The sequence below is a fragment of the Dufourea novaeangliae genome, unplaced genomic scaffold (assembly GCF_001272555.1).
Source record: "Dufourea novaeangliae isolate 0120121106 unplaced genomic scaffold, ASM127255v1 scaffold133, whole genome shotgun sequence".
NCBI classification, from domain to species: domain Eukaryota; kingdom Metazoa; phylum Arthropoda; class Insecta; order Hymenoptera; family Halictidae; genus Dufourea; species Dufourea novaeangliae.
Window position 1 is genome coordinate 1,147,073 of NW_015374011.1, and position 24,758 is coordinate 1,171,830.

At 42.3% G+C, this 24,758-nt stretch overlaps 5 protein-coding genes across 5 annotated transcripts; 1 reads left to right on the forward strand and 4 right to left on the reverse strand.

Moving 5' to 3' along the window:
• Positions 1-3,725: 3,725 nt before the first annotated feature.
• On the reverse strand, positions 3,726-9,110 carry LOC107188589. The gene is made up of 5 exons (XM_015576901.1): positions 9,010-9,110; positions 8,366-8,503; positions 6,893-7,122; positions 5,848-6,040; positions 3,726-3,768 (listed from the first exon to the last, which is right to left on the reverse strand). Exons 1-5 carry the CDS (start codon positions 9,108-9,110, stop codon positions 3,726-3,728), a joined length of 705 nt encoding a protein of 234 aa, XP_015432387.1.
• Positions 9,111-15,132: 6,022 nt separating this feature from the next.
• LOC107188512 lies at positions 15,133-16,093 on the reverse strand. The gene is made up of 3 exons (XM_015576813.1): positions 15,872-16,093; positions 15,464-15,674; positions 15,133-15,149 (listed from the first exon to the last, which is right to left on the reverse strand). Exons 1-3 carry the CDS (start codon positions 16,091-16,093, stop codon positions 15,133-15,135), a joined length of 450 nt encoding a protein of 149 aa, XP_015432299.1.
• Positions 16,094-16,707: 614 nt separating this feature from the next.
• On the reverse strand, positions 16,708-18,472 carry LOC107188563 (splicing factor 3B subunit 4). The gene is made up of 4 exons (XM_015576870.1): positions 18,379-18,472; positions 18,100-18,183; positions 17,747-18,021; positions 16,708-17,675 (listed from the first exon to the last, which is right to left on the reverse strand). The coding sequence occupies exons 1-4, from the start codon at positions 18,410-18,412 to the stop codon at positions 16,827-16,829; spliced, it is 1,242 nt and encodes a 413-aa protein (XP_015432356.1). The 5' UTR covers positions 18,413-18,472; the 3' UTR covers positions 16,708-16,826.
• A 339-nt stretch (positions 18,473-18,811) lies between these two features.
• On the reverse strand, positions 18,812-19,590 carry LOC107188583 (biogenesis of lysosome-related organelles complex 1 subunit 1). Its single transcript, XM_015576893.1, has 4 exons — positions 19,371-19,590; positions 19,222-19,294; positions 18,930-19,147; positions 18,812-18,863 (listed from the first exon to the last, which is right to left on the reverse strand). Exons 1-4 carry the CDS (start codon positions 19,429-19,431, stop codon positions 18,829-18,831), a joined length of 387 nt encoding a protein of 128 aa, XP_015432379.1. The 5' UTR covers positions 19,432-19,590; the 3' UTR covers positions 18,812-18,828.
• A 919-nt stretch (positions 19,591-20,509) lies between these two features.
• LOC107188570 (protein AF-9-like) lies at positions 20,510-23,143 on the forward strand. The gene is given in 4 exon segments (XM_015576879.1): positions 20,510-20,906; positions 20,988-21,256; positions 21,331-21,932; positions 21,934-23,143. Coding segments are annotated over 4 exon segments (2,220 nt in total). The 5' UTR covers positions 20,510-20,767.
• Positions 23,144-24,758: the final 1,615 nt, after the last annotated feature.

Here is a 24,758-nt window from a genome sequence, read left to right on the forward strand (position 1 = left end):
ATGCCTAGCGAGGATCTCTTACTTTCGTTCCACGGCAGAGATCGAAGACTTGGACAGGTAGGGATCAACCGGATGGATCGACCGGTTGCTGCGGTGACGCGAATATAACAGGTGAGGAGACACGTATTAACCGTACGCTCGGCCAATTCGTTGCTTAAGTGGATTCCAGGAAAGGAGTTCTCGTGCGTCTCTCGTCCAACGGACAGACTAATCATACTCGTAGCACGTTGTTCTTTTATTCCTTAGGACAGGGTACACGTTTTTATCCCAAGATCGTGAATCCTTTCGAAAACCCTTGGAGTCCACGCAAACACGTAATTTCTACTCATCCATCAACTACCTTTCGGGGAACCACGAAGGGAACGTATTATATATGTACAGTGTCAAACAAACTTGGCTTCCGCTAGGGGAATAAGAATACGTAGGGGAAGGGCTTTCTACCATTTGGTAAATTTATTTCAAGTATTGAAATAAATGTTAAACTGACTGATTCATCAACGCCTAGCTCTTATCGTTTAACCTAGGAACATGAAATTTTAGGGATCGTGTAACCCCCTAGAGGGGTGAAAACGGATAAAATGTATTTTCTGGAAATCTTTACTATCCCTTAGTCCCGACAAAATATCCCACTGCTTTTTACTTTAAAATGATACTTATTCACAATTTCACAATTTTCTGAAATTCCATGGGGCGAAAACGTGTCCAAATAAACAGAGATAATTTAATTTTTTTTATTTTCTTTTTTCACAATTCAATTTAAACATTCTGTTTTAAATAATAATTTTACCAAAAATCGTGTCAACTGAAAAAGCTAGTTTGGCATTTGCAGTATCTTCCCAGACCAAGTGTTGCTCCTCAGTGTTTTTCTCCCTAGCGGAAGCCAAGTTCGCTCGCGAATTTACTATCGGCACCGATATGCACGTTCGGATACAAGCGTTTCAAAGTCGGCGGCACGCCGCCTTATTTTTAGCCGGGCATTAGCCAATTAGCTATTAACTCCTTGGCGCCACGTCGGTGCTCCCTATTTTTGCTTATTTCTTACTCGAGATAATGCATCGTCGTTTTGCCTCCCTCCCCTCCACCCTTTCCCGCGAGACTTCGGACACTTCGCCGCGGGATAATTCGATCCGGTGTGACGCGAGTGCGACGTTGAGTGCCCGTTCGCGAACACTTTGCCAAATGAAATATGCACGCTGGCACGATCGTCTTGCCGATATTATTCGGTAAGCTCGAACCTGCGTGTTCACGAGGCTTCGTCGTAGTCGTCGTCGCGAGTCGAAACGATAAAATTTTACGGGTAAGACACGATTTTGCAGTCTCGTTTTCTCTGCTTTTCTGTCCTCCGTTAAGCAGAAGATAACGGCGAAGACAAAGACCGTGTATCTAACGAGAAAAGGGTTCGTCGACACTCGGTACAGACGATACCGACCGTACAATATCTCGATTCCGAATCGACCATTGAGAAAATATCGTTTAACCCATTAACAGTCGAATAGCATAACGATATGTGGCAAGGAACGTGCCTAATTTTTATTTACTAAACTAATTTTACCCATGATAAAATATGTAAACGAACATATTTCGCACGTATCTTTTTAACCCTTTTAGTATCTTAGAGCCGATATATCGACTTTGTGGGTTTCCTGAAAAATACCTTATGCAGATGTATCTCACTATAAAATAAGTTTATATAGTGGAACATGCGTTTACTGGATAGGAATAATAAAATTAAAAAGAGAACGTGAAAATATCTTCATTTTTAAGAGAAATGTATTAATTTTAATAGATACTTCAAAAATCGTAAATTTTTCATGGTATTTTTGAACGGTACCTGGAGAACTTATAAGGTACTATAAGGGTTGATAATTATGTCATGTATGATAAATTCGCCGTGCCTGAATCTCAGTCGGGATAAACTGTTAATGGATTAATATGTATTAAGCGCATTGCGTGCCTATTATACAATCCCAGGATTACAGATAGGACGTAATACGCGTGTATATGTCGTGAAATCGTAGGGTACTGAACTTACAAACAATGACAAAAAATAAATAAGGAACCACGAACGAAGGAGAGAAACGTCTTGTTAGTGGCTCGTGGATGAACCAGTTAGACAAGCCTCAGATATACATCTGAGATATTTGGTCGTTCGTCTGATCGAAGTGGGGGGACGAGTATCTACCTAGGGATCGAGCCCATATGTTTAGAGGAGTGATTGATTCTCGTCGGGCGCAACGAATGCGGTGGTCAAGAGGTAGATCCTGAAGCTGGTCCCGACGAGCACCTGGTTATGGCTGGCTGGTTGGTTAGTTTCTCAGGGCTATACCCAATGGAATACGAGTATTGTTTGTCATGGTTCCAGCCGGCATGACTAAGGCCCGTCAGTCGTCATATGATTGAAGACATTAGAAAAAACAAAAAAGAAACTTCCTCTGACAACGTGTTGTCAATCGTAAAACAATTTAACGACGGGCAAAATCGATCAATTTGCGATCAAGAACGTTTTTGTATATCCTATGATTATGTACACGTTATTAATTAATATCATAAAGTGAACCCGATAATTTACATATACCTGACGAACCGTTTTTCTCTATACCAACGAAATATTCTATATGTATAGAATCGTAAATAAAATACATAAAACGTCTAAACGGGAATGCAGTTTGCCGTACACACACGTTATCTTATCGAGTCCGATGTGCACACTGTGTGCAGGGGCCATCGACGGTTCTTCGGCCACCGTTGAAATTTACTTTCCAGCCGTTATGGCGCTCTTACGTCCGGAACAGAACGCTCGACTCGCCCTGAAGTGTCCAACTTATCAGTATTTCTGTGTGCGTGTGTAGTCTTCGACATTCTCTCTCTTTTTCTCTCTCGATGTTTGTTTCATCCTCCTGTCTGGTACACGAGCTTTAAGGATGACTAATTACGTTGGAAACAACCGAAGCACCTGGTTTGGTGCCCGTGTATAACCAGGCTGACGGGGTTCTCGAGCAGGCATCGTGTCCGATGTTAGTCATACTCGAAACAAAAGATTCCAACTTGTTTGCTGGACAACTCTGTCCCTCGATGCGGCCCTGTCATGCATCCGATGACTGTCGAAACTCCACCGGACATCCCACGTTTTTGTGGATCCATTCGGCACCACGTGCATCCATCACCCTGGATAAACAAAACAATTCGTCGATCAAAAGAAACAGAATAACGGAGTTATCGTTTCAATAGTTCAGATGTTATTTCGTCGTTATTATTCATGTGATCGGTATCAGTTGCCGTCTCTAATCTCCTTGTGCTACTGGCTAGCAAAACTCGAAAGCTGTCTGTGGCAGTGACCACGACAAAAATCTCTTCGATCCAGACTCGTTTAGCCTGTCGGCGGCAGTTATCTCTTGCTCGGCCTGTTTCTATTTATATTTCACGTTCGTTAGTCGATCAGGGGCATACAATTAAGCCGGAAAGTAGCCGTGTACAGGCGAACGCTCGTCGTGCTCGAGCTCGATGTAAATTCAAGCATTTCAACATTAACGTCCGCTGTGTATCTACATCGTGATTTCACGTTACACACCGAGTCGAATACTACACGATTGATACGATTTCTGGCTTCCACGGAACTGACTAGTCCGCAAAATCGATACTCACCCAACTCGTTTGGCTCGGCCGGTGACAGGGTGTGAAAGACCCATTGAACCTCGAGGAATCATAAGACGGTAGAAGAGCCCGCGTTATTCCACACTTCCGATCGTGTACGGATTCGTCTTGAGGAACCTAGAAATTAACCAAAGAGACTGAAACTCTCGTTCGAACGGAGAATTCTACAAGTCCTCCGTAAAGTTCTCGATGCACACGACGGGCTCGATCCAAAAATATCCCGCGATAAACAGCAAGTCAGAGACGCAGCGATTCACCGAAATGTATTGTACGTACACTCTGGATTATCAGTTCGTGTCCCTTATCCTAAATTCACCTCTATTTTCCACTCCGAGAGGCGAGCGTTCCTGCGATAAAGGAGAGGGGGACCCCTTGGGACGTATCCACGGACGGCCACCGTTATCCTCGTGACAAGGCAACGTCATTACACGCGGCAGATAGAAACGCGCGCCCACATTAAAGGCCCTGTCGGCGGGGACCGTGTGAAACACGAAGAAATCGTGAAAAAGGAACGTCAGCACTCTTCCGCCAGGCCCCTCCCGTTCCTCCTTCGAGGGGACACTCGAAAATACACGCTCGGAGGTGAGATAAAGAAAGAAGGAAAGGAAAGCAACACGTCCACGAAGGAAGGTGGACGGTCCGATCGACGGGACATTCCCGAACTCGAAAACCCACTTAACCGTTCGGGGGCCCGAAGATTAGAGGGTAGACCCCCATTGGGCCCCGCTATCTGTTTCGAAAGGATCCCTCTGAAGAGCTGGCCCTGATAAGAGGCGACCAGTTGTGCGCCGGCTTTTAATGCGCCGCGACAAAAACCGGCCTGAAATCGGCCACGGAAAACGAAAAACGTGACCAGTCAATAAAAAAGTCGAGAACGAAGAGTTGGCGAAAAAGTAATATTTTCCAAGTAATAAACAATTTTTTGCGATTAAAACGACTGACTTTCTCGCTTTGGGGGCTATCGTACCGTATGGAACCAATGGATTACCTTATCATTTCTTCTTTTCCTGATTACAGGAGGTTTTCTACAATTTTTGTCATTGCTTGCATACTGTACGATATCTCACGAAGCAACAAAGTCACTCGATTTAACCGAAAAAAATTGTTTATGACTTTGAAAAAATTAATTTTTTTTCATTATTTGATAAGTACCAGTTGCGAATCCTTTTTTGTTTCACCCTGCATAGGAATTGATCGTTAAACGACGTGGTAACATCAAAACGAGGGGGACATCACGTCGCACGTGCCATTCTTATCAGATCGGCAATACGGAACTTTTCGTTTTAATATCTGCGATATGTCAAGTCCGACCTGTTCGACCGAGCTATCTTGGATTTACCGCTGTATTGATTTTCGAGGCGTGAGTTACTGGATCGATCGTCGCAATATTGGTACAAGATTTTTCATTACGTTACGTTATCGAATGACTTCGCGACGGACAATGCGAGAAAATACGTCGAATAATTAAGATATATCTCCGCTCACGAGCATACTGTTATTCGGTAAGATTTTTCTGGCACGAGCAGAATTCAAATTTTCTTTCAGAAAGCAAAATTTACTTCACCCTATACACCACGAACGAATCGGAAAATTTCGTTGATCGTGAATTTCGGCCGAGACCGTCACGCGAATCGATTTACCGGAGGAACAGTCTGGCATCCCTGGGCCATGCCAGCGAGCAATGCCAAGCAATTACAATTACAAACTTATGTACATATCAATGTTATTCCCCTTTTTAATAAAGAATTCGCAAAGACAAATATATTCCTGGCAATCGATCCGAACGTGTTGTCGAAAGAAAAATATAAAAATAAAAAAGTCGTGAAGATGAAAACACGAGGCAGGGATTAAATATTTCTTGTTTATAAATGAACGGAGGAACACACAGACACGCACGCACACCGGGAAAAAGTCAAAAACATTTCTGGCAGTACGTCAGAAATGAAAAAAAAAAAAAAATGTCCCCTTCCTTGGTAGCGCGAGAGAGGTGTGCGGTGCCGTGGAACGTGCACGGCATCGTAAAACTCACGTTTTATTGAAGTGTCTTTTGCTAGCGTTGTTTTCCTTCGCGGCGTGCAAACGCGAAACGGTAAAAACTCGTTACGTGAGACGCCGGACGCCTTTCTTGCGAAAGGCCGCGCACGCGATTTCCGCGAGAAGACTTTACGGTAGACGTGATAATAAAAATTCGCAGACCTTGTAATAACGTAACAGGCTGCCAGGACCGATATCAGGGCAGCGATCGCCAACACCAGGGCGGCGACGTGGAGCGGCTTAACGCGGCTCTGAAGAAGCTGATCGGACGATTCCTGACCTCCGGCGGTCGGCCCTGGATCGGGCTGGATCGATCCCATTATGTCCCGATGCGACGATAGCCCATTAAGAGAGCCTTAACATAAAACACATCCTTCGAGCTAGTCCATTCTTCCCATGTGTGTACCTCAAACATTAAAGAGTCTGGAATTTCTACAGGTTTATAAAATCGCGACTTCGGATAGAGTAGTCCGAATAATCGACAGCTATCGGTAGACAAATTTTTTCTTTTTAATATATCATCTTTATTAAGACAGATGATAAGGATAAACGAGGATAAGTCTTCATTAGTGTACAAATCTGTCAATATTGAAACTGCATATACAAGTACCAAAAAAATTTGAAACAAGTACAGTAAGAGTTCGCAGTGTCACATTTGCAATTTATATATTTTATATATTTGCCCCTCCCCCCTTAACGGAAAAAAGTGGCATTTGCCCTACACTACAAGAAAAAAATTGAATTTTGCCCCCTCCCTCCTCCCTTCCCAGAGTTACAAAATTTCTCGTAATATTTAATATTGCAGTATAATTTGAAACACGACCAACAGCCTCTATTAACAAAACGCATACATTTTCAATGATTTATGACTTCAAAAACAAAATAAAGTGTGTCTGACTACGTACAACCTTTTTCACTGTGGCAGTCGATGTGTTAATATTTTTGCCCGCTTTGATTACCTGGCTACGCCCATGATGTCAGGTGCAAGTTTTATAAAGTGTTAGTCGAACAAGGTATGCATTGTCGATTTCTGGTCGAAAGCTTCTACTTTTCTCGACAAGCCATTAAAATCACCAGTGGGAACTCGTTTGATCGTGATCGAAAGCGTGGGTCTCGAGTCGAATATGTCGACAAGCTGCGAGGATACCATGGGATGGTTTGTAGATCCCTCGATTACGAAAGAAGGTAGCAGCAGGGTTTGTTTTACCGGCGTAGTCTAAAGTGGTCTCGATGGGATCCGGGCTGTCTTTGTCGTGGATCCACGTGGACACGTTCACGTGGTGATCGGCGTTGCAGTAGTCGTGGCTGTCGCAACACTTCAATCTGGGCCAGGGCATACGGATCCAGGCGGGCGACGACGACGATCGGTCCACGTTGTCGGTCGACTTCGACCTCGTGACCCAGGACTTTGTCTCGCACAACAATGGCGTGGCACCCCTGAACAAACGGCAAAACGCACAACAGACCGATAAAACCGGGGGCTCCCCCCCTGGGCACGATAAAGTTCCGTGACCCCGACGATAGTCGGGATTTAAATAAACGAGTTTCGCGCGCGATTTATGACCGCTGGAGATTTCGATACTTATATCTCGCCTATCGAACCGCTGCGTCGCACAGTGTGATGAAACAGATAAATCTCTGGTGGTTCAACTTTCGTCTAAACGACGAATCATATCTTTATCGAATTTTTGAAAAAAATTTTATTTGTCTTTGAATGAAGAATCCAACCATGAAAAGAATTTTTTCAAAAGATCATTGTTAACGTATCGAATGATATATTGAGAAACATAATTTTAATGATTGATATAAATGAAATAAATTCTGTTAGATTTGAATATTAGATATTTCAATTCGAAGAATAGGTGGATCGAAAAGTGTACGAACAAATCATAAAAAAATTGGGGTTTACATCGCTTAAAATAATGTTTTCTTTGCAGTTCCTTGTTCCTTAATGTCCAAGGTCTATATCGAGATAGTTAATAAAGTCGCCATCCGAACTTAAAATTATCGTCCATGTCGCAGTTTTTATACGTATCGTCCCACTGTGCGCCGGCCGTCGCGCCGCTACGACTCGAAGAGAATCGATCGCTTCTGAACGATAATACATATACATATAACAGGGACAAGCAAGACGGAATCGAACAAAAAAAACTGTCGGTTCATCCGTGTTGTTTGCGAAACAAACTATTCCTATCGCTCGTCAAAAATTAATTTCTCTTCTTCACGGTAATCTGGTAATTGATATTCCGTTATCTCTCCCGATAATACTCTGATTTTATTATTTCCGTTTCTTTAATTAGCAGAATTAAAGACTCGTTTAACTGGGTTTCAGCGTTGAAAAGCGGCTTGTGACGATATCTCCTCGTTTCTTCGAGGCGGTCGCTCGGATGGAATTCGTGAAAACCTTTCGGAGCCCGATTATCTCGTCAAGGTTATCCAGCTGGCGTAGAAACGGTGAGTGAATTTATAGGCGGGTACGTCAATCGTTGGATCCGGCGAAATTAAATCGTTTTCGAGGCAACTCGGCTCGTACCGTTGGAATTTATTGGTGAATAACAGAAAAAGGTTAGAGGTCAGAGTAGTTACTCTTTCAACGAAGATACAGGCTTGCTGGTACCGTTCCCATACCAAGTTCTACGCGAAACGTTTTATCAATGATTATTTATTATAGAATACTAACTCCGTGCATCCCCTAGTTGTGGTGTTCTCGCCGAATTCTTGATCCCCGGTCAATATCAGCTCCGTGTAACAGGAAAATTTCGTCTTACACGTGTCCACTCCGGCTTCCTTGCAGGCTTTGCTGGTGCACACGCACCTTCTGGCTAGGGATAGGATCAAGTTCAATATGTATTTACGAATCCCAGTGAATTTCACTAACCAAGTTTCATGGGTTTCGATTACTATTCAGAAGCATTAAAGTTTCAGTGAGGGTAAATAAATGAAATTTGGACTATTTATATATAATTTTAGCTAAACTACATACAATTGCAAAGAATAGAGAGTAACTGACCGAAGTACTCATAAAAGGTTCAAATCTACTCGGCCAGAGTTCGAGTATACTTGGTTCGAACCTTTTTCCATTTGGGTTCGAGTCTACTTAAAAGTATTGATTTCCTCTTGCGAAGTATTCATGAAACGTTCGAAACTATCCAGTATAAGTACTTTATCCCATCTACTTCTGACTGGAAATATCAACAAATTCCTCGACGTTTAACGCAAAACAAGTTCGCGTGTCTCCGACACGCCTGCACCGATCATTCATTTCTCTTTATTTATGTCATTAAAGATTTCGTAACTTTTCTCACTATATAAAATCCGGACCACTTACCTTCGACTGGCTCGATGCTCCTCGATAGAAAAACCAGAAGCATCAGGAGGATATGTATGCAGATTACCGGCTCGAAGCTTGATCGATCGGAATGCATGCCGAAGCTTTCACGGAATCGACCGCCACAGAAATCAACGAAGCTTTCTCAATAATGAAACGAACCGACCAGGAATCACTTAACGCCACGATATTCCGGCTGGGACAGTTTCATTGATAAGGGAATCGACGGTGAAAAGCAGGTTCGGGTTTCTATCTGCACGAGTGACACTTGGAACGCGTGCAGAGGACAGGAATATATAATGTCATCTTGAAAGGCCAGCCTGTAATGCAGAAGCGTTTCCAATGAAGATGACTCGATTAACAGCAAGAAAGGTCCCGGACACTTGACTCCCCCCATATTTGCGAATGATTGTCCTCGAAACCACTCGGTGCACAGTGGTCCAGAATCAAAATTTAGCAGCTTATACACTTAATTTAGCTCGAACAATAAAAAACGTTGTAACTTACAATTTTACTTCAGTGGCGGTACATACACGAGGAAATTTTTTAGTAATTCTAGGGATCCCCTTCGATCACTATAACAGTGTTTTCAACATCTCCATGAAAGTGTGAAATTGTAGGGAATCTTTTCCTATTTTCGATTGATTTGAAGGGGTCTGGGAAGAACAATAACAAAAATCTTCTATGGTTAGTAATCAGTTGATGTGAGATTTAAGAGAATTAAAGAAAATAAAATCAAATTTGTTTTTGACCATTTGCACGGGTACGTTTGATTTCTGGACCACTGTGCGGTGTTCGAATATAAACAGTGAAGAGAAGAGTATGTATATCGTTTGCTAGAATAATTTCTGCGAATAATCGGTACCGTGTCCCGATAACAATAATTTCAATCGTCAATAAGAAACGAACGATCGTCGGTTGCCAGTTGGAATATCTCGGGTCGTTCTGGAACGTTGAATGGATTCCAAGGAGGCGAGACGGGTCTCTCCGGTGGGCAGTCACTCGCAAAAGCCAATCGAAATCGAACACACAGAATCACGGCGCCGAGACGCGGCGACTGACAACGGAGACGTTCGCGAAAACACGGACCGTGTTATCGGCGTAAAGGACTATTTGAAAATGTCTGAAGGAAGCTTCAAGAAGAACACAGTTACCCGCGTGGGCTTCTCTAATTTTAGTACCTCCCACTGGAAAGAGGAACCCGTCCTTCTCTTTCTCTTTGCTTGACGCGTCGGCTACGCTCGGTTTCCACTTCTCTATCTCTCCTCTCTCTCTCTTTTTCCCGTGCCACATCACGAATTTACGTCTATATCTATTTTAATTCCGTCATCGGTGGTGACATTTGTTTCGTCGCATAGCTTTGTCGCCTGGCCGACACATAATGGCCCCCCTCCATCGAGGAAATTTCTTTTTCGGCTACCGATCGTCCTCTTTTCCATCTTGATGCACCAACAACACTCGTCGGCGAAGGAAACCAAAGAAAAGGAATTCGTAACGATAGAATCGATAAGATCAAAACGTGTTTTAACAGACACGATCACCATTAGTTTTCTAAATACAGTATATCATCGATGTGTGCTCGAAGGCTTCTCGACACTGACATGGAGAGGTCCCTAGCAGAGTTGGGTAAAATTTTAAATCTAGTAAAATTTTTTATCTAGATTTTATTTTTAATGAATTTGTCCATACCTAGTCCCCAGGTGTAACGTTGCCTTTTAATCAGATTTAGAACAGCGATAGAGCTTGGAATTCTGAATCCTATGATGTTTATTTCAGCCGCACATGGCCATTAGTTTACGAAATATTTAATGTTCAGTGCCGAGGAGTCTTCGAACGCTCATCGATGATTTACTGTACAATAAAGTTGGAAGAATTTCAGATATAAACAAGAACTCAAAGAATTGATTGTTCTTTGTATCGTTGGACAGACTAATCCTGCAAAGTTTCTTGGTGACAAGAATATACTTTCGGTGAAGTAGGAGAAAAATCGTGGTACAGATGTTAGTCGCAAATACGGACTTACGCGCGCTTATCGCAGGCGACTAATTGCTTTTGTCCTTCGCTTTTTTACGCTCTCTCACCGCCAGTCGGCGTAATTCTCGTCCGTCCCACCCCCGTGTTCGCAATTTATTCGCGCTTTCGCCGTGGATCTTGTTGGTCTTTTTGCGCCGCTTCTCGAGGTCTCTTAAAGCGGACCGATTTATTGGAACAACACCACGGATTCGTGTACGCGTTTACGCAGCCGGGGGATGCACGTTAGACGACTTCCAGATGGAGAGAGCTTCTGAGCGTGGACCAATTGGGAATCCTCGCTGCATCCTGCATCACACTGACCAATCAAAGATTCTATTCGATAGTAAAATTGTCTGAAATTTCAATTTTCTAACAATTGATTTCTGTATCCCAATAGTAACCCACTTACACAACGTTCTTTCACTTGTCAGTCCTCTCTATTCATTTTATTAACCCGCGTTTCTTTTCATCCCTGTCGTCGCGCTTTCAAAGGATTCCAGCGACATATTTTCTTTCTTTTTGCAAAGAAGCCCTCGTCGTCGCAGAAAATCCTCTAAATTCGACCGATTTATTGGAACAATAACGTCTAGACTATAAGCTCGTTCGTATCTCTCGTTGATATATTTCGGACCGTCCAGATGTAACCGATCCATGACAGCCAGCAAAACGGGAGACTGAGTTCACGAACGTGGAATAGATACGCTTTGGAAGAAGAAGAAATATACACTATTTTCGTCTTTCTTCGATAAACGTTATACGTATACGCCGCGGAGTCACGGCGACGAATCGACAAGGGCGTAAAAAGAATACTATACAGTAAATCCTTGGTGAGTGTTCGAAGGCTACTGACAAGAGGTTCCCAGGTGTAACTTTTCAATTAGGATTTAGGAACCCAATGATTTGTTTCATATGACCATTAGTTTATGAAATATTTAATGTTCAATGCCCAAGAGCCATCGAGCATTCACCGATGATTCACTGTAATTTTCTTGCACGCCGCGGATCGGTTCGCGATCGAGTCGAATGTCTTAATCAGAAGTCAGCAACGCAGACCCCGAGAGTTTAATTCCCCGGTCGGTTTCCTGTCCATGGCAGCAACATTAAGCAGAGCCTCGGCTGGTTACACATTTCTTTATCGTCGTCTGTCGAGTGACAGTAAAAGCTGGCCTGGGTTATCGGAATGACACTTCGTTACAGTCGAACGAGGTCGCCGGCACAGTCTGCTCCCGTACCGCTTCTTATTGCACGCTGCCGTCTCGAGTGGCCAGAGTGACGTAAAAAGATTTACGCAGGGAGCACAAGGATTTCTTTCACGCGGCTAATTTATTGAAATGCTATATATCGTGTACATGTACACATCGGTCGCGTGGACCGATCCCCGGATCGAATTGACGTGCTCGCGATTCAACGCGATCCATCGATGAGTTCTGGACCGAAGTTATCCCTCCGGTGTCGATTACTTTTTTTTTTACCTGTCAAATGTGCACGCTCGAGATCACAACTAAAACCTTCCAGGGCCCCCTTGGTTGAAAAGCGCTGGTGGAGGGGCACAAAATTATTGCAATGCAACATACAATAAAATATATAAATCTTCAAAAATTTAAATTTATTTTAAGTAAAATTAAATATCATTTAATCCTAACAAACGCTTGATTATAACGAATGCTTGTTATATTTTAAGAACTTTGATCCGATGTACTTCTACATTTAATACAATTTTTTATTATTTCAAAAGGGAGACAGTAATCAGAATTTCATTCAATTATTTTTTTACATAAACGGAAGGCTCAGATCGGGGACCCACCTGAAAGTGGGGCCTGGGTCTATAGCCCCTCCACTACTTCTACGGACGACTGTGTAGCATTACACGTGAATGAAATTCAACGACTTTGTCGTGAGAGTTTCCCAGATGTAAAAAGGTTTCAGGGCCGATGAAATGGGTGTCTCGAGCGAGCGCATTGTAGCGTGGGTATTCTAGGGAAATAAAAAGCAAGGCACATACGCGTGATACCAAACACCACCGGCACACCTGAATCCCATGTTTTGTCGAGTTTTTTCCGGATCGCCGTGGCTACCGAGCGAATCCCCATGTTAATGTAACACAATTTTCCACTCTCATCCTACGCAAACTAATTACAGACACATACACTTAGACACACTCGTGCGAAATGTCAAACGTGTATTTGCTTTTTCTTTCGGTGCATATTAATTTAGCACCTCGACCCTGGTGAAGTGTCGGCGGTACGACTTACTAAGACTCCGAGCAACTTGTTGAAACGGTGACGACACATTGTATATACATATTGCGATCGATATCTATTTTTGAATTGACATCATCACAGCCAGTAATTGCATAGACAGAATATATCGAACGATCGGACAAATTAACATAATACAGTAAATTCTCGATAACTCGGAAGGATATCTACGTTAAACACTTCTGCTTCATCCCCTTTAACGGAGGGTTCCAAACAGGAATCTAGCCTCAAAACGCTGTTCATTAAGCGACAATTCGTGAAGTACAGAAATCGTGTGCCTCTGCGATAATTGCTTCAAAGCGGTCCCGAGTTTCGAGCGTTAATCGAAGATTTACTGTACATAGTACATTCACAATCCTGAACTTAACACAGGCACAGTGTGCAACGTCACCCATCTAGCAGCAATCGATCCACTCGATCGATCCTCGAGGATCCACGTAGTAGAATTCAAAAAATCCCATTCGAGCCCGATCAAAATCGTGTAATCGCAACATTATCAGCGGCTCGACAAACGCCCGAGGTTTCTCTCCCGGTTTTTATCTCCGCGCGGAAGATCGTCGCGATTAAACGTTATCGCGGGATCGATCTCGATAGATGGGGAGGCGAATAGCGAGCAAGACCGAAAGGGAAGACGAAGAGCATGGAACGATACAAGGAGGAAAGGGACGGACGGAAATTCGCGAGAAGCACGAAGGGAGTGCACGTCGCGTTCGGTTGCATTCGCCTCGATTGTCCTTTTTAATTAGCCCCCTCCCCCCCCCCCCCCCCCGAGCCCATTCGAGTCCTCGGGAACGAGTTTCGATCGGAACCGACCGGCTCCACGCTCGGAAACATTCGGGCAGAAAATTCTGAATGCTGGACCGGTGTTCAGATGTGCCGAAACGACTTAGACCTAATCAATTCCGATCTGCGATTTGTACTCGGCGAACATTAACGCGAATCGTTGGTCCCCGGATTCCTTTCTTCTGTTTCTTTATTTATTTATTTATTTTTTTTTTTTGCTTAATCGGTCCACAGGAATTGAAAGACATTGAATCACACCGACGAACAATAATAGTTGTTCACTCCACAATACCATGAATTTTACCGATCCGAATTTAGGGAAATGGAGGAAGCATTTTTTCGTACGAACGTTGGCGGTGTTGACAACCATTTTGTTCGTCGATAGGGCCCGATCTGCGCGGTAACTTTCCAGAGCGGTAAAATTGTTTGGAAGGGAAAATTAAAATCAATAGAAACCAATGAAAGAGTAAAACTTTTTGAGAAGATCAAAACTACCGAATACTGTAGGAATCACATGTATACGTAAAACTACTATACGTAGTATCATACGATGATATTGTTAAACTTTTGTATAAAAAGGGTCTTCATTAATGGTAATAATTGAAATAAAATTGAATAATTAGATATAAAAGTCGGGAAAAATCATTTTGGCCCAGAGCGGCGGAAGTGGTAGATCGGGCCCTGTTCGTCGATCTTTAATCACCTGCGTTTTCATAGGGTGCGTATAGTTTAACCGTGCAACAAGCTACAAAGCGATCGTGGACGGTGCCCATGATTTCGATTAAAATCCCTTCTCATCTGTTCAGAATGTTTTAGCCGTGAGCAGGCCTGTTTCATCCGTTACCGGTTATTATGGCCAGAGGCAGGGTAAAAAGACGCGTTTCACGTGAATGTTCCCCTCGCCATAATGACGATGCGACGATCCTCTGTTGGATCAAAGCTCTGACGAACCGCACGGTGTCTTCCAGGGGACATTACCGTGCAAAATGGTACACGACGATGATCTTCGAGGTCTTTCCATCGATGTCCCCTCACCGACATAATCTCCGCCGAGACGAAACGACTTCACGCGACGACAGGCGCTGCAATATAAATCAATGCACGGGTACCGTTATTATTGCTCGAGATTCTATGAATTATCATCAATCTTTATCCCGGAATTTAATCGAATCCTGAATGCGATTTCTTTTTTTCGTTTCTATTCGAACTAGTTTTACCAGATCTGTTTCGTCACGTTTCGAAGCGTAAACACATAATCTTTACTAAATCATCCCTGAATATTCAGTGGAGGATGAAATGTCACGGGTTAAACGGTGCGATTTATCGTCGATTAGAACTGAGAAATTTCATTGGCGAGAATAATGTTTATGGATGTTATGAAAATATATATACTCACTTAAGTGATTGACGGCCGGCTGAGAGGCGATTACGAACATTTTTCTGTGCGACGGGAAAAACTCCGATGTCGGGATTATACTTATCGATATCTCGTTCTGGTTGCTACCCGGCCGGCTGCCGCGGTCGTTTCGTCTGTTTGCGTGCGCGTTGTGTGTTAGTGGTACACCTTGAATATTATGTCTGCAATTACTGACAATGTAGCTGCTCACCTGGTCCCAAAAAAAAAAACGAATCAAAAAGACCCTTTGAAAATCGACGATCGTGAAGAAATTACACGAAGACAGCTACATCGTATACATGCACAGAAGAGACAGAATCGGGGTGATTTTGAAGTGAACGCGAAACAAAGTGGCTTTCAACTATCGTTTTATGCTACCAGAATGTCGATTTATTAGTGATCGCTTACCGAAGATACGATAAATACAGCGAGTAACGCAACGCCTAGCCAGAAGTACCAGGCTTCCCAAAAATGTCGTGGCGGCCGTCTTTGTATCAGTAGGCAACACTGAGAGTCGCAACAACAGTACAGGCAATATTTGTCCGGCGTGCACGCATAAGGTTTTATCGGTTCATTGTTTGCGGTGTTGTTTCTTAGTTCCGCGGTGCACTCGTAATACAGACGTGCCATGCTTTCGTCATCATTCACCCCTCTTCGATTGTCAAGGATTAATTTCGTAACGGGACTTCGAACACGGTCGGGCACGGTTGAATTTCATTAAAAAAGCAACGGACCAACGGGGACGGATCGATGAAGCGGCTACCGCATTGAGTCACGAACCGATCTAAAAAAATCGTGTTATTTTCAGAATGCATAGCGCCGCCGGCGCCGTTTAATTTACCGCACCAGACACCTGTTCCCCTCACTTACCAGGTTGGTGACACGCGACCAACACACCCACAAGTCGTTCCTCGTCTGTTCACGATTTTTATTTTCCGTCCCGTCTCGTTCGCGAAACAACGCGAAACCTTTCAACGCGACGGTGTGCCCGAGGACAACTGTTTCGCCACTCATTTGTCCGTTCGGCGTTATCACCAACTGGACAGGATAGGCTTGAAATAATCGATAGAACAAGCTTAGCATGTCCTTATTCACACGCGACCGCCGATCGATAAACTAAACAACCTCGAAGCTCTATGAAATGGTGTCCTGCACTCGATTTCGTTTTCAGTGGTTTATAATGAAACTGGCACTACTCATTCTCAAGTCAGATATTTATTACGAAATTCCGCTATGAAATACACGTTTTTACAGTTTATAAAACCTGTGGCGAGGTTAAAGATAATGAACACAGTCAATATCGTTATATTACAGTTGCAGGTGAGCGAAGACAAGACGCCAGTAGTCCGAGTGAATGTTAATTTTAATATTGATTGGAATCGTGCGGAGGTGGTGGAGGCGGTGGACCTCTTGGTGGGAAGGGTGGTCGGAATTGCGGGGGTGGGGGTGGTGGAGGGCCTCCTTGAGACACGGGAGGAGGCGGTGGGTGTCTCCAACCGGGTGGAGGACGTGGTGGTGGAGGTTGAAATTGTCCGAATTGTGGGGGATGTGGTCCTCCGGCTGATGAGGGTGGTGGTGGCGGTGGGAATTGACCTTGAGGAGGACCACTGACACCCCAATGAGGTGGGGGCGGTGCCATCATCCTGGCCGTCGTCTGTTGCGATTGAGACGACGGTACTGGCATTGGTGGCAGTGGGGGTGGCATTCCAGGAGGTAGAGGAGGATGAGCCGCCATTGACATTGGTGGTAACGGGGGTGGAGGAATACTGGATGGTGGAAAACCACTCGATGGTGGAGGTGGAACGGGTGGTGGTGGAGGATGACCCATCGGTGGTCCCGGTGTCGATGGTGGTGGCGGGGGTGGAACAACCATTCCGTGATGCATCACGTGATGCTGTGGATGATGAGCGGCTTGATGAACCGCTGGACCTGCATTTGGCATTGGAGGCGGTGCCAATGGAGGTGCATCCGCGAACAATTGATGAGGCCTGTCTGCTTGGCTCAGAGGATTTTGAGCGGCCAGCAATCGCTCGGCTGCACTGCCGTGTCTTTCTCCCTTGGCATCACGCTTGAATGCGTATGACACAGAAATGGGCCTGTTGCACAGATATTGACCGTTCATTGCTTCTATACTTGCATCTGATGCATCAAATGAGGCAAAGTTTATGAATGCAAAACCCTTTGAATTTCCTGTTTCAGGATCTCTCATTATCTAGAACAGAAATAAGTTTTATTGTATGCTATTTATTTTCGGGAGGTGTATTAGTGATTATCAAAGCGTACCTTGGGTGTTTGAAGAATTACTCCAAATGCACTGAAAGTGTCGTACAACAACTTTTCATCTACTTCAGGATCAAGATTTCCAATAAAAATGTTGGCCCCGACATCCAGATTCTTTTGATGGGCACTTGCTTTATTCACTCTGATTGGTTTTCCGTATAATTTTATCATATTCATTATTTTAATAGCATAGTCTGCATCCTCCTCACCCATGAACTCAACAAATCCATAGCCCTGATGCATTTGGGTCACCCTGTCTTTAGGCATGTGTACATTGACTGAAATAATAAGTTATTAATTATATTTTAATTCATTATTGTAAAGTAATCAAGCTACCAACAATATTAATCACATACCCACTGGTCCTGATTGGACAAACAGTTCCCACATAAGGGATTCTGTGACTTTGTCATCCAAACCACCCACATATATGGTAGCATCTAAAAGAAATGACTATGTTATTTAAAATTGTTAAATAATGAAGTGTTTATATACATGTAACCTAACATAACTTAATATTCTAGTTTCCTTATTCTAGAAGATAATAATCAGATCAGCGAAATTTTCGTAATTTTGTATTAAAATCCTAAAGAATTGCCGGTACTCTACGGCACGTATATATCGACAGAATTTACCTTGATTACGTTCTGCAATAGGACCGGCTGCCATAGTTATCAATAGTTATCTTAATTTATCGGCCAGGGTTAGGTATGGTTATATACAACTAGTCGGTGCTGATTGGCTGATACTACGCGAGTGGATGCAATGGAATTCCCGAATGCACCGTTCTCATGATGTAGAGGTCGCTAAAATCACAGACTTTTTCGGCAGTGATAGGTCTATTCTCGTCTGTGGTATGGATTGGTAACACTGATATCAAATATATTACTAGGAAAATGCTGTTACCAATATTTAGTAGCCCCACTCTGATAGCTCCAATTTTTGTCTTCACTTCAATAAATAAATTTCGAATATAAGAAAACATGTTTATTGTAACAGATATTAATATAAACACAAAACAAGAAAAGTTTTACAACAATGAAAAGATTGCATCTTAAATGTTATGATTGCACTTCCTGTTATGTTTATGTAGCACTGGTTCCTTGCGCTTCTTGGGTTGCTGTAAGCAAACATATCAATGGATTTATTCATATTTTTATCAAATGTAGTAAAAAAGTCCTTTTACCTTTATAAGAATATTCTAAGGCAGTTGCAATAGTTCTCATGTCTCCTTCAATGCTACGTGCCCAGTTTTCTGCATCACCAATTTCCTTCAATGCACTTGAAAATGATTCCACTAAAGTCAACCAAGACTGAGTTTGTTTAGCAAAATTTGTTGCACTATGTTGTAACTGTTTAGCTTCCGCATCCAATTTTTTCTGGTTGAGATATGCTTGAGCGACTCTATATTACAGAGTGTTTTATTAATAAAATATTAGAATACACTAATATAAATTAAATGATATTTTGATACTTACCCTACATTTAAATGATCAACTAAGGCTTGTGTTAAGTTACTTGCTGCTTGGACAGCTTCTTTTCTCTTTTGTTCTGTCAAAACAATATTGTCAACACACTTTTCAATAATTTCACTCAACTTACTTTTGTATAAGAATTTACAAGTTACCTTGTCTCTCCTTCCTCGCTGCCTGTTTACTTTGGTGCTCTTTTACGATTGTAGATAACATGCTTTTTAATAAACAAATACAGTATTCTAAGACTGTCTTCAGGTTTAGATTCAACAATAGACTGTTTTTTCCTCAGAAATGTATTGTTACCACCATAATAGTAGAGAGTATTTGTTTCTAGTAGGATCGATGTTTATTTATTAATGGTATATTATTATAAATGTTGGCTGTACATCAGTATATTTATTTATTGTTATTGATCTTAGAATAAGTATATAACAGGGGAGATCCAGGGAGGTCCAGGGAGGTCCACTCAATACATTATTTTGTTAACACGACATGAGCATCCTCTACCGAAATGTTGAGGTATTATATGACCAATGACGGGCGTTTCAAACTTTGTATTAAATGCATCTCTTACTTATTACTATATTATTGTATATTTTGGGAATTAAAAACTTCCAATTATTACAATGATTCTTATTACACAACATATACAATATAATTATTTACAAATTAGTCGAATATAATTGCCTATTATTATATTATTTAAATATTTACAATACTTGTTAATGATATTTATCAAAACATACTCTACGATATAATTAATTAAACATAATATGTATAGAGAAACGATGCGATAAAAACTGCTCCAGAATTATTTTTGTATATATTTTAGAATAAAAACCTTTGAAACAAGTGTTCCAAGCACGATTCCAAGTATATCTGAGAAGATAATATGATCTTACGGTGTCGCCAATACAAGTGAACACACAAATATTGCAGTCGGTGTTCTAATTATAAATAATGTGTCATCTATTCAACCAAGGATTGGACAAAATTGTACAAAAACAAGCATTTGTATTGGCACACTTTGCCAAGAAGTATTGTTCACCAGTAGATGGCGGTGGACGAACTTTTTTAAGTTCTAGTACACGGAATAACGAGTATGGCGACCAGTTCTCGTTGGTGTAAAGTTTACCTGTTGATAATCGAAACTAATTTAGCCCGTAGAAAACCATAGAATTACTCCGACTCTGACGAGGCGAATCGCCTCTGGCAAACTCCTCGTTCGACACGCCATTCTGTTCTAATGCATTGGTTAACACTTTCATACAGAACAAGTGTAACCAAACGATGCACCAGAATCTTAAGAGTACGAAAATTAGGAGAGAAGTTCTGTCATTGCTTGTACATCTAGCATAAGTCGCTGGACGATGGTTTTCAACGTCAAAAATGCTTTGTGATGGACATGATAGTTAAGGATTCACCAGTGCTTTCATTCACGTCCACAGAGATAAATAAAAATGTAATGTAAATCTCTCTGTTTACCCGCGGCAATTAACTCCTTCTATTTTCTTTGGAGAAGAACACTTGAAAAATTTTATATCAGAGAATGGCAATTCGTATTACGTTAGAATGCGGGCACTCATCCATGTTACGTATACGTACCACCCCACAGGGTTACACTCATGATTGGGAAGTATTTGTGAGGGGTGTTGATAATGCTGACATACATCATTATGTTGAGAAAGGTAATTACAATTTTGGACAGTGTTTGCTTAGTCTCAAATGTTCAGTGTGTATCTCTTAATGCATTATTCCTCATATTGTAGTGGTTTTTCAACTACATGAAACATTTTCAAAACCAAAGAGAGTATTGAAGGAACCACCATTCGAGATAAAAGAATCTGGTTATGCTGGCTTCGAAATTCCCATTCATATCTACTTAAAAAACAAAGATGAGGGAACCAAAAAGATTGAACTTTTGTATGATCTTCATTTACAAGGCAGTGGTCCAGCTATTACAAATGTGATGCGGCACACTGAAATAATTAACACCTCCTCGGATGAATTTAAAAGGAAATTGTTGAGGGGTGGTGGTGTAAGTATACATCATTCATCTTCTTTTGCAGCTTGTACACAAACTACTCACACAAGAACCGTTTACTCCAATAGGTTATTGTGTCCAGTATCGAAAATTCAGCTGAGAAAAGTGAAAGCAAGACTCCAACTATGGTCGGGAAACCAAAGTTAAGCGGCAGCGAGACCAAAAAACACAAGACTGTGGAGTCGAAGACATCGAATTCTTTCGCTGAACTGTTTGGAACACCCCTGAAACCGACGAAAGTCTCACAGGACACGAAAAAGTCGGTGCAGTCGGAAAAATCGTCCGCTCCCAAACCCGTAGTTACCACGGAGAAGTCCGAGAAAGTAGACAAACCGTTGAAACTCAAAGATAGCCCCCACAAAGACAGTAAGAAAGAGAAGATAGACGATAAAAAGGAGAAGAAAATCAAAGACCAGTCCAAGGACAAGAATCGAAGCAAGGAGAAATCAAAAAGGCCTTCTAGTCCAAGCAATAAAAGTCATTCGAGTCCTTCTAACAAACGACCTCCGTCCCCAGTTTCTTTGAAAAGACCACCTAGTCCCACACCTCTTCCACCCGCGAAAAGACCAGTGTCCCCAAAATCCAAGGAAAAGGAACCGAAGAAAGTAGTCTCCGAGAAAGATAAGGAAAAGAGCAAGGAGAAAGATAAAAAGAAGGACAGCTCGAAGAGCAGATTCTTCCAAGAACGAGAAGAAAAAGGATAAAAAGAAGCACAAGGAAGACAGGGATAAAGAACGAAAAGACAAACACAAAGAGGGTGAACGATCGTCCGCCTCAAAAGATGTTCTGAAAGTGACTGAAAAGAAGACCGACAAGCCGGAGAAGTCCGAGAAGCCTGAGAAAGAAAAGAGTCAAGAGTACAAATCGACGAAAGACGGTAGGAAATCGCCGAAGCCACCGAAGGAGCCTGAGAAACCAAAGGATGAAAAGCTATCGAAGATCGAGAAATCAGAGAAGCCCGAGAAGTCCGATAAGCCAAAAGATGGCAAGAGCGAGAAAGACAGGCAGAAGCACAAGCACAGGAAGAGGGAGAAGAAGGACAAGCGCGACAGTAGTAAAGAACGTGACAAGAAAGAGAAACGTGACAGGATAAAGTCATCATCGGAAAAACAGAACAGTGTGCCTAATGTGCCGGTTGCGAATCCACTGTCAACACTTCTGTCCGAATTACCCGAACGGGATAGTAGTGATTCCGCGCCGTCCGTGGACGATGATTCCTTCTCCGAACCGAAACTAGTGCCTGCCGTTAAAAAAGAGGTGGAGACCGTGACGGTGTCCACGCCACCCACAGAAATGGCGAAGCCTCCTTCGCCTGGGATACCGATGGAAATCAAGAAGGAGAAGGTCGATCGTATCAAGAGAGAGAAACCGAAAGGTAACAAGGGGGAGGAAAAGGAAATCCGCAAGAGGAAACGAAGGAGCGAGAGCAAAGGGGACGACGAACACGTGGTGAAACGGGAGAAGGACAGCAGAGGTCATTCCACGTCACCGCCATTGGAGCCAGTGTCCTCGAGTCAGTCGCCAGTAGCGGTCGATCAGGAGCAGGCGTTGCTCGTCAAGAAGGAAGATCGAGGATCCACAGAACCGGTGGTCGAGAAAGCAGAAGTCGAGGCGGAACAAGTGGCCCCAGACTCGACGAACAGCACCCTGGTCGAGTCGGACATGGGAGAGCCGCCAGTGTTCTCGGAGGATTATGTGTCACAGTTGAAAGACTTGCAGCAAAAGATAATGACACTGCAGGACAACCAAGAGCTGCAGAGAGTTGTTCAGGTAATCGCGGAGACCGGTCAGTACGAGATCACGAAGAAGACGTTCGACTTCGACCTGTGCGCATTGGATCGTAGAACGGTGCAACGTCTGCAACAGTTCTTCGCGTCGTGACCGTCTGTAGCTTAAAATGCCGTGGCATCTCTCTCTCTCTCTCTCTCTCTCTCTCTCTCTCTCTCTCTCTCTCTCTCTCTCACCTTCATTTTACATATTATTATTCTATGTAATAAGTCACTTAAGTTATTACTGAGCTTACAAGAGAAATACTTTCACTTGAATATAAAAAGGAGAAAAAGTAATATATAAGACCCCCAGGGAGAATGTGGCGGATACAACCTCCTCCTCGGCAAAGCGAGGAAATTGAAATTTGGGGTGCGCATGCTTTTTGGTTTTTTTTTTTTTCGTTTTTACGTTGATCGACCGCGCATTTGTCTAGATCGTGATCGTTAGGGGGGGGGGGAATACTTGCATAATCTTATGCACATTGATGGAAATCGAACGAAAACGAGACACGATTTATCGTTGTTTTTTCTTTTTCTTTTTCTTTTTTTTTTTTTTAAAGTCCAGGTCCTTCATCCTCGTCACCGAGTACAGTCCTATTTTGTTACACATTTTTACACCGTTTCCAGCACTTGTTACTTTTTACGTTATTTTGTACATAGATGGTATATACATATAATCTGTATAAAGCACAGAGATCGGGAATTGTACATTTTGCATCGTTGTGTAACATAGAGATTTTTACCGGTTTTTTTTTGTTCTCTCATCAGGGAAACAATTCTCGGAAATGGGTCTACAGTGCATTTATTCACTGTTAATGTAGACTCTCGAATATTATGATTTCCTGTACATTGTGAATATTAAAAGGAAAAAGGAAAAAAAAGATAACACATACACACCGTAAGGAAAAAAAAAGATTACTCTCTTTAGTTTTCACGATGCAATCGGGGTTGTTTTTTTTTTTTTTTTTTTTTTTCTCAAGAAAATTCTATACATCGCAATTGCCTTGTAACATAGATTATATTCTTGATATCTCGCGAGGATTTTAAACGTAACGTGAGGGTTCTCATCCTCTTTGAATCAAGAACACACACCCTTATATTTATTGATATTTTCATACGTGTCGTAATTAATGTAAGAACGATCGTGGCGATCATTTTCTTTTGTATTATTATACAAGCGATACACGGGGAGGAAGGGCGGGGGGGAGGCGTGAATTTTGCGTCCGACGAATCCATGTGGGTTGCAAAATTATTTTGGGGCACCGTGTACGCGTGTCCGATAAATAGTGTTTCTTATTTACCATTGTACAGAGTATTTTGTAAGTATTAAGCTGAAGTTATAAGTTGCATAGGGGTAAGCTAACGCATTAATCAGGGAAAGAAAAGATACTTTTCTACACTTTTTTTTTTTTTTTTTTTTCGAGCTCTACAGCCATGTTGTGCATCTTGTACCATCCATTGAAATCATTTGAGCGACGTATCGACATAATTATTTTACTACGCTCAAGTTAGACGTATAATTTACAATCTGTTCGCACGTAAATGGTGTCCAGTTACGTGAGTTTTATCGATAAAGATTATCTGTTCCATTCTTTTTTTTTCTCTCTCTCTATTGAATTCCTATAAATTCACTGTCACGGTGGTTCGATGAATGACTAAAAGAAAAAAAAAATTGGGTACCTATTTTGTAGCGTAAACGCAACGGTGATTGCCACGTCTTGTGTGCC